This window comes from Larus michahellis, chromosome 5 (genome assembly GCF_964199755.1).
Source record: "Larus michahellis chromosome 5, bLarMic1.1, whole genome shotgun sequence".
Lineage (NCBI taxonomy): Eukaryota > Metazoa > Chordata > Aves > Charadriiformes > Laridae > Larus > Larus michahellis.
The window spans coordinates 47,377,815-47,395,468 of NC_133900.1; the positions used below are offsets into that span (position 1 = coordinate 47,377,815).

The 17,654-nt window shown below is 51.7% G+C and overlaps 1 protein-coding gene across 7 annotated transcripts in view; it reads right to left on the bottom strand.

Annotated features, from left to right (window-relative positions):
* Window positions 1–273: 273 nt before the first annotated feature.
* The window catches only part of RAB11FIP5 (RAB11 family interacting protein 5), a 44,760-nt gene continuing 27,379 nt past the window's right edge, over window positions 274–17,654 (bottom strand). The window contains exons 4-7 of one of the 7 annotated variants that reach the window (XM_074587174.1): window positions 11,561–13,420; window positions 10,820–10,960; window positions 5,807–5,996; window positions 274–4,714 (exon numbers count right to left, since the gene is read on the bottom strand). In XM_074587174.1, coding sequence (XP_074443275.1) covers window positions 4,505–4,714; window positions 5,807–5,996; window positions 10,820–10,960; window positions 11,561–13,420 — 2,401 coding nt within the window. In that variant the 3' untranslated portion in view covers window positions 274–4,504. Of the gene's footprint in view, window positions 4,715–5,806; window positions 5,997–10,069; window positions 10,249–10,819; window positions 13,421–13,668; window positions 13,688–17,654 lie in introns of those variants that run through there. The other 6 variants (XM_074587175.1, XM_074587172.1, XM_074587173.1 and 3 more) reach the window with 6 other exon arrangements.

Sequence of the window (17,654 nt, forward strand, 5' to 3'; positions counted from 1 at the left end):
GAAGCTCGGAGGAGCTTACACCGCCTCAGCTGCACCGATCAGTGGAGGCAGGGGCAATATTCAGAGGGAAACTCCAGGTAAATCTGCAGCACCACCACCATCACCCCCCCCTGCAGCCACCACATGGCAGCGGGTGCTTGGGGACCGTTAACGATGCTGGAAAAGCTGCCGGAGAAGTTGGACACCACCATCCTACTTCAGAAAATAAACAGATAAATGTCACTCACTGTCCAAGTGCTATCAGCACAGACGCTGTTGTCAATAAATCAAAAGTTATCTAGGAACAGCTTGAACAACTTTTATTTTTTTTTTTAAAGTGCTTAAAACGTAAATAACAAGCTCTTTATAAACATTAGTTGCAACTATTAAAACATGAAACACACAGAACCCACTTCCTGCGTACATGAAGTACTGGGAAATCAACAACTCCAAAAACCCCAATGCTTATCTCTCCCATTTTGGGATGTTTTTCCACCCCACGTTTATAACACAAAACACACGGCGGTTTCTTCACAGACAAGTCATAAGGCTGAGTCTACGTGACACTTCAGTATCCACATCCCTTCAGGTTTGTTCCAGTTTAAGGATCTACCTTGGCAGTTCTTCTGGCCCATGACTCTGGGACAGAAGGGCCAGTCAAGGCGAAAATAAAACACTTTGCCAGAGTTCTTTAAAAGCAAGAAACCCAGTTGTGGGCTGACAACAAAAGCAGAGCCCAGCTGTGAGCAACAGCACCCTGCGGAAGACCTTGTGAAACAGCTTGAGCATGAAAAGAGAAAGACGGGCCAGGAGGCAAAAATACAAAATAATTGTTATGGTTTTGTTTAAAATGGAAGCAGTGAGAAGCTGCTGCTGGCCCATTAAAACCCTTTCGTCTGCTCAGTTTAGCAAAGAGTGATAGATCTTGGGGCGTTATCTCGCACAGTGACCAGAAATGCTGCTCGCCTCCCTTTTTTTGCAAATAAATGGCTAAGCATGGAAATCTGGGACATGAGCAACTTGAGAACATTTCCCCTGCTTCTTTTTCTCATCCCCCTCCATCTATCAGAAAACATCTAGGTCCTCAAAACCATTTCCTTTTGGTAACTTAGAGGTTTTAACAAAAAAATTATACAGACTCCGGCTTCAGTGCTGTTGTGTGGTGTGGCAAAGCTCACTTGCTCTTATGCAGAGAATAAAAACTGTGGTGGGGGAAAAAAAACCCACATTTGCAGGACAGTGGGGTGCAGAAACAGAGAACGAAGACAGAAGCATCTTTCAGATGCCTTTTCTTAAGCACAAATCATCATTTGTAGATACCTCTGGACTAAACGCTCCAGAACAGACACGACACATCAGGGCAGGCTTAGCTATCGTCACCACTTGGTTTTTTGCCATAGCCCCCTCTGTCACGTGCGATGCCAAGGTACCCATGCCATACCCACGCCTTGGCCTTTGGAGATGCTCTGCTACCACAAAGTCAAGGCGAGAACTTTTTAGCTCTGCTTGCTCCAGCCTCCTCCAAGACAGTGCAGGCTCCCACAATGGAAGGCAGTTGAGGGACTGTGTTGCTCCACTGCAACGGAGGCAGGTCACGGGAGGAAGCACGTATTGCTGAAAAGGCCGTACACCCGATACAGCCTGCTGTAGCTCTGAGATTAACTTGAATATATAAAGTGCAAAACATTCAAGCTTTGAAGGAAAAAAGGCAGAGCTGACTAAGGCAGAGGGGGGATGAGGGAGACGGTGAAATGTGATGGAAGAGGCGGGGGAGAAGGCAGGGAGGATGGGCAGCAAGATCCTTATAAACATTGGCACTTGAGTGTGGGGAGCACCTACAATGCCAATTGCTGACGGGGGAGAAGTCCCAGGAAGCAGCTATTTTTCCGGCAGTGGAGAGCCAGCGTAGGCCCCTGGCTCTGCTGTGAGATTTCGCCTCTATGCCTCCCCCTTAACTAATGTTCCCCTGACGTAAGCCTTCACCGCTCAGCATCCCTGCCCATCAGTGGGGCTGCCCCTTCTCCCAGCTCTCTGTCCCATGCCACGCCTCTCTCTTCTGACGCCGGACTGCTTTCTAGCTGTCTACAACTCCTCCCTGCTCGCTTTCAGATAAAAAGGAGAGGTTTTCCATGAGAGATAGGCACCCAGAAAGGGAATCTATTTCTCAGGCCACGGGATCTTTTGAAAATATAGGCAGAGAGAGGTTTCTGGTACTTTCTAAAAGGGGAGAAACACCTTCCCTCAGACCCTCGCATCTTACCCCAGAAACAAAGACCCCGCACCTGAGACACACACATAAGGAGGAAGAACATAAAGACATAGGTAGAGAAGTGAAAAACCCCAGATTACTTCCTACTAGGGGCAAAGGAAGGTAGGAATGAAAGGCTCATAGCCAGTATCTTAGCAGGTAACAAATCCTCCTCCTCATACGATGTGCAAGCTAGATATGACCACATGTTGTCAATGGCACCAACACCACATCTCCTTTTCTCCTGACAGCTCTTACCCCAACAGCCTGCTTCTCCAACCTCAGACCTTGAGCATGACCCAATACTGTCTTTATCCAGCTGTATTTTGTCTTACATGGAACACTCAGCTTGCTCTTCCCCCAGTGTCATATTTTAATATCTCCACCTCTCACGTCACACAAGCCGCCTGTGCAGAACTCCTGCCAAAGACCAAAAGCAACCTGCACACAGGGATGGGAAGGCTCTGCTGTCTGTGCTTAAAAATAAACTCACCTAGTTCAGATTAGCAGGCGAACAGAAGAGAAAGCTGCCCAAGACGGGTTTGCGTTGAACTGAGAATTGGATTTCAGAGCCTTTTTTGGTAGGAAACTTCTATTGTCCTATTGCAAAAGGCACAATTTTTCAAAGTCATGGTATACATTGAAGCAAGTAAGAAGGAAAGAGTATGAAGGTTTTAAAAGAATCCAGTAACTCTGGGAGATCTACAGAACAGCAAAGATGCCTTACCTGTCAAGACAGCTCAAGTCCCACACCAACTGACCCTCTGCCTGCATGGGACCAATCTCTAGCCAAAATCCTGGCAGAACGAGAGAGGCAGCAACATCCTTTCTATACCCTTCCACAGCGCCTCCAAATCAAAAGCTGCGCTGTACTCTGGTGTGTCCAGAAGCATCGCTCACCAGCCTCAGGCTAACATCATCTACGGTTGTTAAACCATGTAAATTAGAGACCTTTAGATGGTCACTCAACAGTTCGCAGCAAGAAGCATTCAGCTGCCAAGAGAGCTGGCCTCAATGCCTAAGGGAGGGCCCAAGCCACCAGAGACCTGACGCTGGAGTGTAGATGCGATACAATTTGAGCGGTGTTTGGTACGAATACTGGCTTGAAGGGGGTCTGCGACGATTACTGAATTGCTAGCTTTGACAGGGAGTGTTTGTCAGATGCCTGACCTAGCAGGATGTCATGCATAGAGGTGGCCGGGAGGTCAGACATCCTTCTCTACACACGATCTTCGGTCCTGATAGCATTTTCCTGTTGCATGGAGAAAGACGACGCAAAGTCAATGGTGAGCAGCCAGTGGAAAGCAATTCCTGTAGATGTAGGAAAGGGGGAGTGTAATACTGAGTAGATTTTTATACATCTGTGGTTTATACAAACAGGAGTCCCCCCCAGGGCACACTGGTACCAGCCAGCCTGATGACGGGCTGGGTGCTGTGCGAGATGATCTCCTGCAGTACTGATGGTGCGCAAACCATCACTGGCCCTTATCCCATATTGCAAGTTCAGTTTTTAGCTGGGTAACTGAGGCAGCATCACGACTCTGCATGCACACAGCGAAGGAATCGACACCGCTCACAGTCAGGCAGTGACGTCGGCTTGAGTCCTTTACGGCCTCTGACTCTGGCGCTGTCACTTTGTGTAGCATCTCCCATATGGTCAGGTACTGGCACAACTTGGAGCTGGCTCTTCAAGCGGAGACTTTTTGTTTGGGGGTACAACATATGGGACAGGAAGGGGAAGTAACCCCTGCCCCTAGCTGCCCTGCTGAGGGCGTGCTGGTAGACCTTTATTGTGTTTAAGCATCCCCGATGTCATCAACCAATTTAACAACGTCCATCAGCCGGGGTATATCACTTCAGAGAAGAGAGATGTGGAAGAGTGTGGGGAGAAGAGCAGCAGTAGCAGGATGAAGACATGGATGAGATGGCTGGTTTTCAGCTCTCAATTGTCCGTGGACCACTTAAAGCATTGGCAGGATGAGTGCCTGAGAAGAGGCCACTTGGTCACAACAACAGGAACCTAAGGAGGCATTGGCCTCATGTAGAGGGCTCTGCTCCTCCCCATAGGGTGGATAACAGCCCACCACCCTATAGCTCCCTGGAGCCAGAGCTGGGATAAGCTTGGACTGGGGAGGAGCAGATAACCTTTCCTGCTAAACTGCTAACAGAAGCCACTGGAGCCCTCTTTTAAGAGGAGGGGGGAGTGCAGGAATGTTTGCAGCTTGTTTATTGGAGAAGTGCTCTAGGCAAGTGATGCTGGACTCTTGCGGAGAGAGGTTACTTGGTCTTGCTTTCCCCCAGTGGGATCTGGAGGAGTGTGGGAGACTGTTCCATGATGCGCACCAGCAGCTGGTCAATGTAGTTCTCCAGTTCATGGATGTGCTCTTCCTTCTTGCTCAGCTCCTTCTCTCTCTGCAGCAGGAGCTGGATGAGTTCATCGTGGGTCAAGTGATAATACTTGGCTGACTGGTCCAGTACGGTAGGATCCTGTGATGATAGAAACCAAGAGGAACATTCAGTGATACAAATGAGAACCACTGCTCCCTTTGGCGTTTGCAAGGTATGGCAACATCCAAAGCAATCAGTATTTTCTATGTCTCTTCTTTCCAAACCTGACCTGATGAGCCCGAGACATTGTGCAGCTGTCACGTCCTGTCCTTACAAAGTTCTGGACACTGAACAACTGCCCGCACTCCAGGCCAATGCAGGCTCCCTCACACGGCTAGAGGTGATGGCTGAGCACTTCCACCAGCTGAGTGAATCATTTAACAGGGTTTCCCCAAAGACCGCGTCAAACCTCTTTCCCCCAACAGTTAGAAGCTAAGGGCATGGGCATAACAAAGCCCATTAGCCTGGCATAATGAGGCCTGGCATTAGCTACTCCCACTCTCTGAGATTTCCCCCTTCCCCAGTCCTCCAGCAGCAGGCCTGGATGATGGCAGAAGATAACAATTAAGAGCTTAAAAGCCCCCCAGGAGCTCCCAGAGGACAAGAGCCTTGGGGGAAGTCCACTCAGGTGAACCCCAACAGCAGCATTTTACATGTCCAGTTGGACAGGCAAACAGAGCAGCAGTAGACAAAGGGAAGGAGAGGGCAACCCTGTGAGACTGTGCCCTCAAACAGGTATTTTGCTTGTCTCAACATGCCAGCATTTAAAATACAGCCAGGAAAGCAGCATTTGAGCAAGGCTCCAGGAAGCACCTTCCTTCTGCCTCTGTCAGGAGAGAAAACCCTTCAGGCCTTCAATCAGGCAGCTATCACATCCTCCATGTCTTTCAAGTCTTGCAGATAACCAGGCATTCACTCACACACTGTACGATAAAAACCCCAAACCAAAGAAAGCAATGGGAGAAGAACAACGGGGTGACAAGGTCCAGAGACCAGGTCATGGAGGAAGGAAGGCCAGCGGGAGGCTGGGCAACCAGGATCAAGGATGTCAGGGTTAATACACATGGCTCCGCTTGCACTGTGGCAGGACCCCATTATACCTCCTCAAACACCAGTTTCTGCACCTCTGTCACCAGCTATAGAACATCTCAAGCAGGTGGGAATGCAGCTCCCTCAGTGGTAGGTTCCTACCTTTAACTTCTTTGAGTCCGTTTTCTCTGTGTGAGAGGATGGGGCCACAGGCTGGACACTGCTCGTGGTGACCGTCTTCAGTTTCTCCAGGCCATTGCTCAGAGCAGTCGTCAGGCTGGACCTGTGCTGCTGCTTCTTCTCACTGGAGACCTCTTGCACTGCAGCGCTGATGGGTTTCACTGGGTGAGGACTAAGGAGAACAAGGAGGTTGGACAGTTAACACCCTCCTCCCAAGCTGGGGAGCGACACTGCTGCCTCTCCCTATGGTTTTTAAGGGGATGGGACACACATCAAATTTAGTCAGCTCCACACAGTTAAATCCTCTGTGCCTGTGCTGCTCAAAGCTCACCTGCTCCAAAAAGAGAAGGAGTGCCAGCACCCTGCAGAGCAGGCAGCCCACAGCACTCTCCAGCACTGTTTCCACCAAGAGATGAGATAAGGAGCCCCAGGAAATGTGTTTCACTGAGATACAGAACAGATCCCCATGCCCACACCTATGCTGCTTCATCCACACAGAGGGGCTGTGGGTCAAAACGCCCGGCTGTCAGGTGCTGGAACAGCTGGGAGAAATTTAATTCAGGTCCAATGTAATCAGGGGCTGCTACATCCACTGCCCAGAGGGGCATTTTGCTGCCTGGGGGCCCTCAGATCAGTGTCTGGAGTTACCACTGATGCTTCAGGGATGCTCCTGCACCACTCTGCATCAGTTCCTGCACTGCCTCAGCCCAAGAGATGAGCTACACCTGCCTGGAAGACACCACAGAATTTGTGCCTCTCCACTAGCCAAAAGGGAGGGTGAGGAGACTGTATCTGAATGCACTTTCTCTGTCAGTTAAGGGGGAACTACATTTTCATTTATTTTTGTCTCACTCTTCACCCAAAATATTGTTTCTGGGCTTAAAAAGAGTAAGTTTGCTTTTCAGCATGATGGAAAGAGAAGTGACCTGATGCTACCTTCCTGCATGGAACAGGCAGACCTGTGCACCATACTTAGGATGAAAAGATCACAAAATCTACCCGGGAGCTCTGTAAAGCCTCTGCACTCATCAGATCCAGCAGCCACCCTGCAAAGGGTGATAATCCCAACTGCTGTACATCTAAACAATGCTGCAGGGGGAGGGGGACATCTTGCTGACAGGAGCTCTCAAGCAAAGCGGCCAAGCACAGCATCTCTTTACAAATGGTGACCTCAGGATGTTGGTAGGATGGGTTGTGGGAGGAGGAATAACACCCACAGTCACCATGTGAGACATCAGCCGGACTGGGACAGACCCATCTCAAGTCCAGCTTGTGCTGTAACCACTCAGCTGTGCTTTATTTCCATTTTGAAAGCAGAGCAGGTGGCTTTCAACCCTGCTCCAGGTCAGAGATGATGGGTGAGGCTTGGACAAAGGTAGCATCACGTAAGACGTCAGGTAAATGGCTCAGGTCCTCAAGGCTGGTGTCTTCATGCCTTGTCAGTGGTGGCAGGATCAGGATGTACCAAGCAATCTCCCCATTGTGCTGAAAGGGCACATCTAGAAGTCCTCTTCAACCACGATGATGCCTCCTGTCATCCATTTGCCAGGAGAAGACAGCAATGGTAGCCACTGACCAGCTTCCACAAGCCAAAGGATCAACACCCCTTGTCAGAGCTGTCCAAGTACGTGGACAGAGCCAAGGGTTCCCCGACAGCTTGAAAGGACGCAGAGGGATCCCACAAATCTGAGTGGGAGTCCCCTGACAGCGCCAGGGGTTGGAGATGTCACTGTTCTGCATGTCAGCCTCAAACACTCTCCAGCCTGGACTGAACCCTTCATCAGCAGAGCTGTAAACACCATGATACCACGTTACAAGCAGTTCAGCAGTTGTCCATATGTTATGACGTAAGATGGGGTAAGGGTGAACCGGACCAGAGGCCGTGCACAGATCCTGAAAAATTGCCCATTTCCAAGTCCTTTTCAAAATCAGAAGTAATGACTTTGCTTGCTTGAACAACTGCTAGCCTCCTTCCTAGCCCAAAATGAGTGGGGTTCACTGCAGGATCTAGGGAAGACAGGTCTAGTACCACTGTAGCACTTCTACTATTCCTCAAAACACAGTGGCTGGGAAGAAGAGTGGCCAGGGAGCCACCGGGACTGCTCATCACAGCCAGATCTGAAGATAAGCAGCCCCAAATGCCACTGTCGCCTCATGCATCCCCACAGCATTCCCACAGGCAGCGAAGAGTCTAAGACTGGAGTACGGCTGCAGAAGCAGGAGACTGACACCCCTACGCAAGAAGTCTGCAGGGCACTAGCTGGTTGTCATGAACACTCAAACTATTTTAAACCTCTGAAGGAGACCTCTTTTGGACCTAATCTACCAAGGGCACTCTACAGAATGAAAACCAGCAACAGCCCTACAGTGACACCCCTAGTCTTGTCACCTACAAGTGCCACGACATGCTGCAATAGTCACAAATCCGAGTTCCTGATCCATGGGTAAGGAGTTGCAAAACTGCTGGGCTCCTCCAAGGCACTGGAGTCCCCAAAGTACTGTCATGGGCTGTCCTTTAGATCCCACCTGTAGCGGGGGATGTGACCAGGGACACCTTCCCAGCGGTGAAGGCACCATCCCAGCCTTCCCCAAAGAGGAGAAAGTGGAGCCCCTGTACACTTGAGTGTTGCAACTGATGCTCTGAGCACCCGCCTTACCCCAGTTGGCACCAGTTTTGTGGCGAGAGCCCTCTCTCGCTGCAGAAGAGCAGGGAAGGATCTGCAAATGCAATGCTCTTCTGCACTCTGAATTCCTTGGCTGCATCTTCAAATCTGGCACACAAACAGCTGCTCCAGGAGGCCACAACCTTCCAGCTCACTGTGACCGGGGGGTGCCCCAGCCAGACTAGGCGGGAGGTGCTGGTGTCACTCAGGTATACAAGTCTACCACTTGACTTGCCTTCTTGAACAAGATGACCAGCAGAGAGACCTCTGGCCACCTGAGAAGAGGACACAGTCCCCACACCCAGTTTCTACCCCTCACAAGGGCACATAACCCCAGCACACCAGACTCTCAATAATCCACACCAGGTATGAGCTCCTCCTTTACCTGATGGGAGAAAAGACACTTTTGTCCCATCTAAGCCTTAATGCCTGTTCTAAGTTTGAAGTCTTTCCTTTTTGCTGCCACCTTTTTTCTACCATATCTTTTCTCTGTCTACGTGCCTCTGACCACCCTAATAGGATATGATTCTAGGAAAGCATCGCAATGGGGACCCAGAAAAGGGCCTTGCCAGCCTTCCTCTCTCCCCCCATGACAATTAGTCATATCTCCCCAATCTTACAAAGTAGTGCAGAACTTCAGAGCCTTCCAGAGACCTCAGTAACTCTTCAAAAGTTCTTCAATCACAGTAGCAAGTACCCAAAACATCCGCATTTTACAGGTAGAGAAACCAGAGCAGAGATATTCTAGGACTTCTCAGACATGTATCATGACAGAAGCCAGCACTGACGTGATGACCAGCTCTTGTGTCCAAGCCCACTTTCCTCCCACAAGTGAGTCAGGCCTTGGATGGATGCACAGTCAAGCCTGAAGATGACTGTGAGCATGTACTATCGACATAGAGGATCTTGGGACTATAGTTCCCTCATTGCCTAATTTTACCCTTTGGGATTTCAGGACACTTCTCTTTCCATGAAACATAGAAATGTCAACAAAATTCAGGAGGTTTCTGTATACACTCTGCAAATATTGAACAAGGTTATCTGTTGGAGGATGAATAATCCAATTAGGAATGATTTGAGGATCTGGCCTCAATAAAGAAAAAAAAAATCAGCTAACAAACCCATCTCTTGCTGGTCTTTGCTCCAGAGGTCATTCTGCACCTCAGAACCATGCGTGAGCCAAGGAGGGATCCCCATGCAGAAGGGCTGGAGCTCAGCTATGTTCTGCTGTCCCCATCCTCCCGCCCTCTCTCTCCCCAGGGCCACAGCCAATATTATTCTTGGGCCAGACAGGATTTTATCATTTCAGTGCCCCCATGAAGCTCGATTTGCCTTCTGTTGCAGAAGTGAGGCTGATCAAATAAATTACTGCTAGAAGACCCAGGTCCCCATGTAAACCATAAGAGCTTGATCCTTGGTACTCAGGGCAGACAGAGCCCATGACAATCTTCTCCTGCCCAGGCAGACCAGGGGAAGGTGTAACGGGAAAATTAGATGAACTGAATGACATAGAGCAAGACTCCATACCCTAAACTCAGAACCTTTCTCTGCTTCATGGCATTTCTACAAGCTCAAGACTGACCTGGAAGGAGGAATAGCCCCTTCTTTCCTCCGATGGACCACCATGGTACCCCTCTTCCCATTCCCATTATCCTTAAGGCGAGTCCCACTTGCTTCAAAACCAATGGGCATCTCGTCAGGAGGGAGGGGAGAATGGCATTTTGCCACCGCCCTGGTGAAACTACTTTTTTTATTTTTTGGCTATGGAGAGAAGAAGGTTTTTAGTATCTGATGGTCATTTAAAAAAGAAAGAAACCAAAGCTGAATTAATGAAAAGGGAAGGGGCAGTAGCTGCGCACATGCCATGAAGGAACTCATGCGAGCATTAATGGCTGGAAGCTCTCCTGGCAGACATGGAAAAGGCACCTATTTTGCAAGCACAGGGAAGATGATGGAGCCAAAATTAGCATCGAGTGAAATGCGGGTGCAGTTCTACTGTGGGTGAATTTTCAGTTGGGGCAGCTCTTGGATGCATCAAACTGTTTGTCCTAGTTAAGGGCAAACACAGGACACCAGTGGCCGTTCCCCACCATGAACCGAGAGAGCCAAGGCTTCAGGCTGTTCAGGATGGACTCTCTGGGACCACAGGTAAGGGTAAGGTAAGGGAAGAGGACCTGCAGCAACACATGGAGTGGCATCCTTGGAGTCAGCGCAACTGTGAGCTGCTGACACTGAGCCGGGGTCCACTTATTGGCCCCTTGATGAGAGCAGAAGGGAGACAGGGTTCACCTCTACCAAATAACACACCCTTCGCCTTCCCCGGAGTGCTCACCTGGTCATCTGCTGGAAAAAGGGCTTCTCAGCTGGCTGTGTCTCCCTGGGCAAAACCACGAGCGCTGAAGCTTGTGTGTCACCGGACTGCAGCAAAGGGCAGGGCTGGGCGGCTGCATGGCTGGTCGCGGCAGGGACCCCGCTGCTCGCGGGGCACGCAACAGGGGAAGGGAAATCAAACTGTTTAGGGTTAGTTGCAGCCACAAGGAAAGGGGTGGAGAAGGCCAAGGGCTGGCTGTCATGCAGGAAAGGAGGCTTGCCTAGCGGGTCTCCGGGAAGGTTAGTGGGCTGGAAGCCTTGCCCAAGGGCTTCCTCGTGGTGGCTGGTGAAGCTGAAGCCTCCCTGACGAAGCCTTTCGGGCAGCACAGCTTGAACAGGGAGGGGGTCTGGTGGCTTTTCCACAAAGGGATTGCTTGGGGCATTTGGGCTGAGTGCCAGAGCAAAGGGATTTCTCGGGGCCAAAGTGTCCTGCTTGTGCCTCTCCTCTGCCCTATCTGGCTTCCAAAAATCAGCCTTCTTGAAGTCTATCCTGTCTGCTGAGCCTCGGCGCCATGGCCCATCAGGCTTGCTGGCAAAGGATCTGCCTTGCTCTGCCTCCTGGGGAGGGCTAGCAACTGCCACAGGGACATAAGACTCAGACTGGACTCCCGCTTGCCCAGTGGGGCTGGCCCCTGGCCCATGCTGCCCCTCACCATCACCCCACACCAGCTCTGGCTGGGGTGGACTCTCCCCACGAGCTAACCTTTGGGGTCGCACCGCTGGGCCAAGACCCGCGGGATGACCAGCTGCCTCCTGCTCTTCCAGAGCCGTCCAGAAGATTTCCGGCTGGCCCAGGTCCAGCTTGGAAGGTGGGTTTAGTCCCGACATACTGAGCTCCTCAGGGAACGGCTCCTGTTCGGAGGCCATCTCCCACTTGGCATTGTCTGCAGCCCCCATCAGAGGGGATAAACCTGGCTGGCTCCAGCTCTCCTTGGCACCCGACTGGCTTAATCCATCTAGGGAGAACTTTGATGGGCAAGTCTCAAACTGCTCAGCTGCATCCGTCTCATCCATCTCTGACCCGTCTTCCCCCAAAGAGGTGTCTCTTTTTGCCAGCTCGCTAGCTCTTGCCTCCAAATTAGCTGCTGAGACCGCCGTGGCAGATTCAGCATCCTTGGAGACTGGGAATTCGCTCTCAGCTTCATCTATGTCCACTCCCAGTGCAGGCGGGCTGGGAGATGCTGGGACAGAGGGCTCGCTGCTCAGACAACTCCTTGGCAGCTCTACATCTGCCTTCAGGCTCTCTGCATCTTCCCATTGCTCCGCGCTGCCTCGCTGCCTCAGCTGCGGATCGCAAACATCCTCCTCCTCGCCATCCCCTCCACTGCCCGTGGCTGCAAACCACCTTGGAGGTTTCGGGGGTGGCACAGCTGAGCCGGCTGCCATCTCCTCCCTTTCTCGGGTACCTGTCCGCGAAGAGAGGATGACGCGTCTCTCGCGAATGTCAGAGCTGAGTTTTACACGGCTTTCACTGGCCTCGAGCCGCATGCTAGCCTGGAGCCGGTAGACTGAAGTCCGTATGTCAAACGCTTCCTCCTCACTACCAGCACCTTGGGGCTCCATCCCTGGCTCGGGGGCCATGGGGAACCGTTGTGCTGCCACATCTGCGAGCACCCGTGGGGGCACAGCCGCCACGTTGCTGCCTGGCAGGGTTTCAGAGGTGAGCTCGGGGGTGAAGGTGCTTCTGGGCAATACACAAGCGGCGGCACGAGATCCACTCTTCGCTTCAAAGGCACCTTCACTGAGGAAGGCTGGCCGCGGGCTGAACGTGCGCTCCTGACCCACATGCTCCTGCTCAGCCATACTTTGGGTGCTCTCTGACAGATCAGGAGCAGTTTCAGTGGCTATGGTCATCCATCCATTTGTCCCTGCACTAGAGGGTTCCTCCTCATTACTGTCCCCTTCCTCCCTAGAACTATTTTCAGCAGTTAGTGGTGTTGAAGTCTCTTTTTCCCCTGGATTTCCCGATGCAAATGCGGCTGTCCAAACCGTAGGTGTGCTGCTTTTCCTCCTCCTTCCCACTGACCCCGCAGACACGGGGCTCAGCACATCCTCTATCACAGTCGCTTCCTGGGTTGTGCTCACCAAGTTTGCCCCCACATCTAAACTGGAGAAATTTGTCCAAGACCGCAGAGTTGTGGGCATTTCGCTGCTGATTTGTGAATCAGCCTTTTCAAATACCTTTGTCCCCTTCTCATGAGCTGGCTCAGCCAGTCTTTCTGTTGGGCTGGCTGCATCGGGATCGTCGATGAAAGCCATGCCCTCCGCAACCACCGAAGCAAAGAAGTTTTCCTTCTTCAGTTCTGGTTTGAGCCTGCTGGTCGCAAAGGCATCGAAGGTATCATCCCACTCCGAGAGGGAAGGAGGGATGGCAGGTTTCTCATCCGGAGGAGGAAGGTCTCCTTGTGATGGGGGAGTAGTTTCTGGAACGGGGACACAAATGCTTTTGTCTGGAGACTCCCTCTCCGGGTCTTTATGTCTTAGGGAGGCAGAGGGACTGCAATCCTCTGGGGAATAAAAGCTCCCAGCGACCTCTGTTGAAGCATGCGGCCCAGATGGGAAACTAGAGAAAAAGTGAGTAGGTGAAGGAGAATTTAGTACCTGGTCAGCGAGGAGGTCCTCAAAGAAGGGATTGCTCTGCAGGGAGTTGAGGAATGGGTTGGTAGGGGACAAGCATCCAGACTGACTGTCTCCAATAGCGGGAGAGAGGTTAGCGCTTGGCATGCTAGCGAGATGGGCTACAGCAGCAGGAGGAAACTGGGCAGGGAAGCAGGGAGGAAAATGAGAAGGAGCATCTGAGCTGGTTTCTACCTGAGGAGACACTTCCAGGCTGTGGAGGGAAGACAAAACAGTCCTCCTGGTTAATGCTGTGACAGTGCTGTAAGCATACACCACACACACTACAAACGCTTCGGTTCAAAGCAATGCAATGATCAAATACATACTCGTCTCTCTTGTTAGGCAGAGCAATGATTATGGAGTCAAGGCGTGGAAAGGGCATGCACGACAAAAAGGAAAGGGCAGCCCTTCTTCTAGAACAGTCCTCCAAATTTCCCCTTTCTGCCTTGGCAAGCCCTAAGACCCAGGAGCCCAAGAGGTTTTTCCCACCTCCTGAAGCCCAAGGACTCAGCTCATTTTTTCTGCGCCGATGCTGGTGCGTACCAAGGGCAGGCTGCACACAAGGAGCCAGGCTGGGCTCTTGCATCAGGGTTACTTGAGCCAGTAAGAGCACACAGAAGTGAGTCTTTCCCAGTTTCCCCCAGTGCCTCATTACTTGTTTGGCAACATATCAGGACGACGGTGGATACGGTACTCCCTCTCACACAGGGAGGGAGGGGAGCATGGCTGCAGGCAGCCAAGGAACAAGAGCTGCGCAGGAGGGAGCATGTGGCCAGGATGTGGCACTGGCTCTGCTCTTGACTCTGCCCAGCCTCTCTGCATGCCCTTCACCATGTTACTTCTGGCCTGAGGCCCTGAGACACCTGAACCCCCATGGGGTACCCTAAGGGGGAAGGGATTCAGCACAGCTCGAACTCAGACTGTCAGCCTCCTCCTGCACCTTGCCCTGAGTCAGGCAGCCAGTTCTTTGCTGCTGTTTCAAGAGGGACTACACAGACCTTTCTTTTGGATTTCATTGATCTTCCTTTGGGAACTCCTTCAGCAATTGGCATCACTGCCCCCAAGGACGACTTGCCAGGCCAGGGCTAGCTGTCTTGGAGGTTTTCATATCACGAAGGGTGCGGAGTGGACACCTCGCACCCTAACCAGTGTTCCAACTGCCACGTTCCCTCTTCCCGAGTCCCTGTCCCCTTGACTCACTCCTGCCAGGAGCAACTCCACCCCTAGGACGGGGACACCCAGCACTGGCATATGTGGCTGTACTGCCCTATAACCAAGCCAGTGGGATTACTTCCTTCTTCATTGGCCATGACAGCCCAGCTTCAAAGAGACCCCAGTCTTGGTTTGGGAGAAATATGGACATTGATCAGTCGGCACTGGGCATATCGAAGTTTAACGAGGAACAAATAAAGTAATTGCTTTGCCAATATGCACAGGTTATGTCCAGCCCTGGGCCTACACCACGGCATTTCCCTCCCTCACCCGAGCTGCTGGTAGGGATCACAGGGGGCACTGGAAGATCACGGTCAATGCGCTGTCAGCTGGCAAAGTTGTGAGGAGAACTATTTTCATCTGTTATTATAGATGCACAAAAAGCCTTAGACACATTTTAAAGCGCAAAAATGCCATCTTGAGGCAAAAGTTAACCATGTGTGAAGGTGCAGTCGGCATCGGTTGCTTTTAAAGCAGGCAGGATTACATGCCAGCAGCACGTCTTGGACCACAAGTGATGCACGGACGGGCAGGAGCCTGTGCACACTGCAGCAGCATGGTAGGACCCACTTCTCCCCACTCCTGGCAGCTTCAAAGCCACCCTCATGCATCATCTTCTAAGCAGCTACCTTGGAAAGGTGCCTATGCAATCAATGCCACCAAAGCCCCCCCAGCCCAGTTTTTAGGTAGGTAACACATACAGTAAGCAGCTGAGCACAATTGGCTCAACTCCAGCACCCAGCAGACACTACGCCAGATACTACTTAGCAGAACTAGTAATTCAGGCACAAAAAAAAGCCTTGAAACCTTAATTTCCACTCAGACCTGCAGCTTACTTGATGATGGAGGCAGAGACAGCTCGTGGGTGCCCTCTCCTGCTGTCACTAAGCAGCAGTGGTGGCCATGGTGCAGGTGCCCATCCCCGTCCCTGCAGGCCAGCCATGCTCCGCTGCATCTCCGTGTCCTTTCCCTGCTCGGACCACTGGTGTGTGGCAGGGTGGAAAACCCATTGCAGGCAACCAGGCACACACCCCCACAGAAGATAACTCTGAGCAGCCCAGCTCTTCCTAGGTGTTTTGAGCTCTCAGAGCACAGAAAATCTCCAGGAGAAGCGATGGGAGAAGCTGATGGATTTTTAGGCACAAACCACCCCAGAGAGACCAGCAGCTGCTCTCTGCTTGGGTGCCAGCCTCTCTGGGCATGCTGTGACCTCGGGATCGGCATGTGGTCGGGGTGCTCCACATCTGAACCCTGCTTCCAGCACAAGACCTACTCTGGATCACCCACAGGGCATCTTCACTGTTCTGTAGAGGAACATCCATGAGGCAGCAGTGGCGCAGCACAACAGCATTTGTACAAGGAGACAGGGCAGCCCATCTCTCCCCGAACTCTCTGTCACCGCTATTTGGTGTCTGCCATCCCAAAGGTCTCAAGGCTATGGCTCGTATTGAGAGAGTCCCTCAATTCTTCTGGTTTTCTGAATACAGAAGCTGTAGACAAATGCCTGCAGCTGCTGGGTGGTTCCATGCTCCTCAGTTGAATACACACACTGGAGCACCACTCTCACTTGTTGCAACTTTACTTTTTTCCCTAATCACCCTAAAATTTAAGCTCTCTAGAAGAGGAGCACAGCTGCCCATGACCCAAGGTCCAGCTGGGTGAGTTCACAAGATCCACAAATGGGTTTTACCTGTGGTGGAATACGGCAAAACACGGAAAATTTCCCCTTCCTTCTGAAAAGGGAAGGTGTAAAAGTCCACCCTGAAACACCATGATCTCAGGGTGGCTGCAAACAGCACATACCACTGCCCTACCTCTGCTTGCTCCTGCAATTGATCCTTCTTGCTAGCACTTGTTTTAATGTTTTGGTCCAGATTAACATCCCTCATTTGTGACTCTGCTTAAACAGCATTTAGTGCTGAGTAAGAGCAACCGAGGCCTGATCCAGACAGCTCTGCTGGGTTCTAGCACTAAATGGCTACAGAGCATTAATCAGCTTCAGGCTCCTAGTAAGTGCCTACTGCCAACAACCTTCACAGCTGTCAGAAGACTGAGTGGTTGAAGTTGCTTCCCCAAGGGCTAATGCCAAAGCAGCCTTTTGCTCAGGCAGACATGGTGGGCAGTGCCCTGAATTGCACTGATCCCCACCCACACAGGTGGAGGAACAGCTTCAAGGTCTCTTCAAACCCACCCAAGACCATGTCTTCTTTCCCCATGTCACGATGGGGCTCACAGGGTGCTGGGCCTGCTGAGAAAGAGCAGCTCTCGGCCATGACAGCAAGCTGGTCCCAGCACCGAGCTGCTGCCTGTGTGGTCCAGGCCATCAGGAGGTGGGATGGTACTTTCAGCAACGCCCTGATTGCCCCTTACCCACTGTGACCTACACATCAATATCAGGACGCATCAAGATGAAGGCTGCACTTCGTCTGGGGAACAAGGTAGGTGAACATGAATCTCTTCCGGGAGGGAAGCAAACCAGAAGCGTTGCAGCCTCTAGCTCTGGAGCAGGAGGACTCAAATCTCTCCCCTGCCAGGCAGCAGTCCCATATCGTCCTCTCCCAGTATGTGCAGCCCAAGCCAAGTTGGAGATATAAAGACAGAACTTAAATCCATCTCTTTTTTTGTCAGATTCTGGTTTTCCTTCTCCAAGGAATGGTCCCCATTCCTGATGGGACCCACCAGGGCTTGTTCAGGGGCTGCACAAACTGCTCTCAGCTGCAAACTCCTGGCAGCAGAGCCCATGTCTTTCCCCTGGGCCTTCAAAGCACCAATTGCACCGTCACCGTTCAGCCCCTTTCCTCAGCCCAAGCCCCCCTGTCTTGGCTACCAGCCCTGCGCTGGCAGCAGACCTGCTCTCCCCACGAATAACCCACCCGACAAAAAGCCCCATTTCCCCTCTCTGATGAAGGATGCTGGAAGTGCTCAGTGAAAAAAGACGCCGAGGATTGCGTATTCCTCTAGAGGGA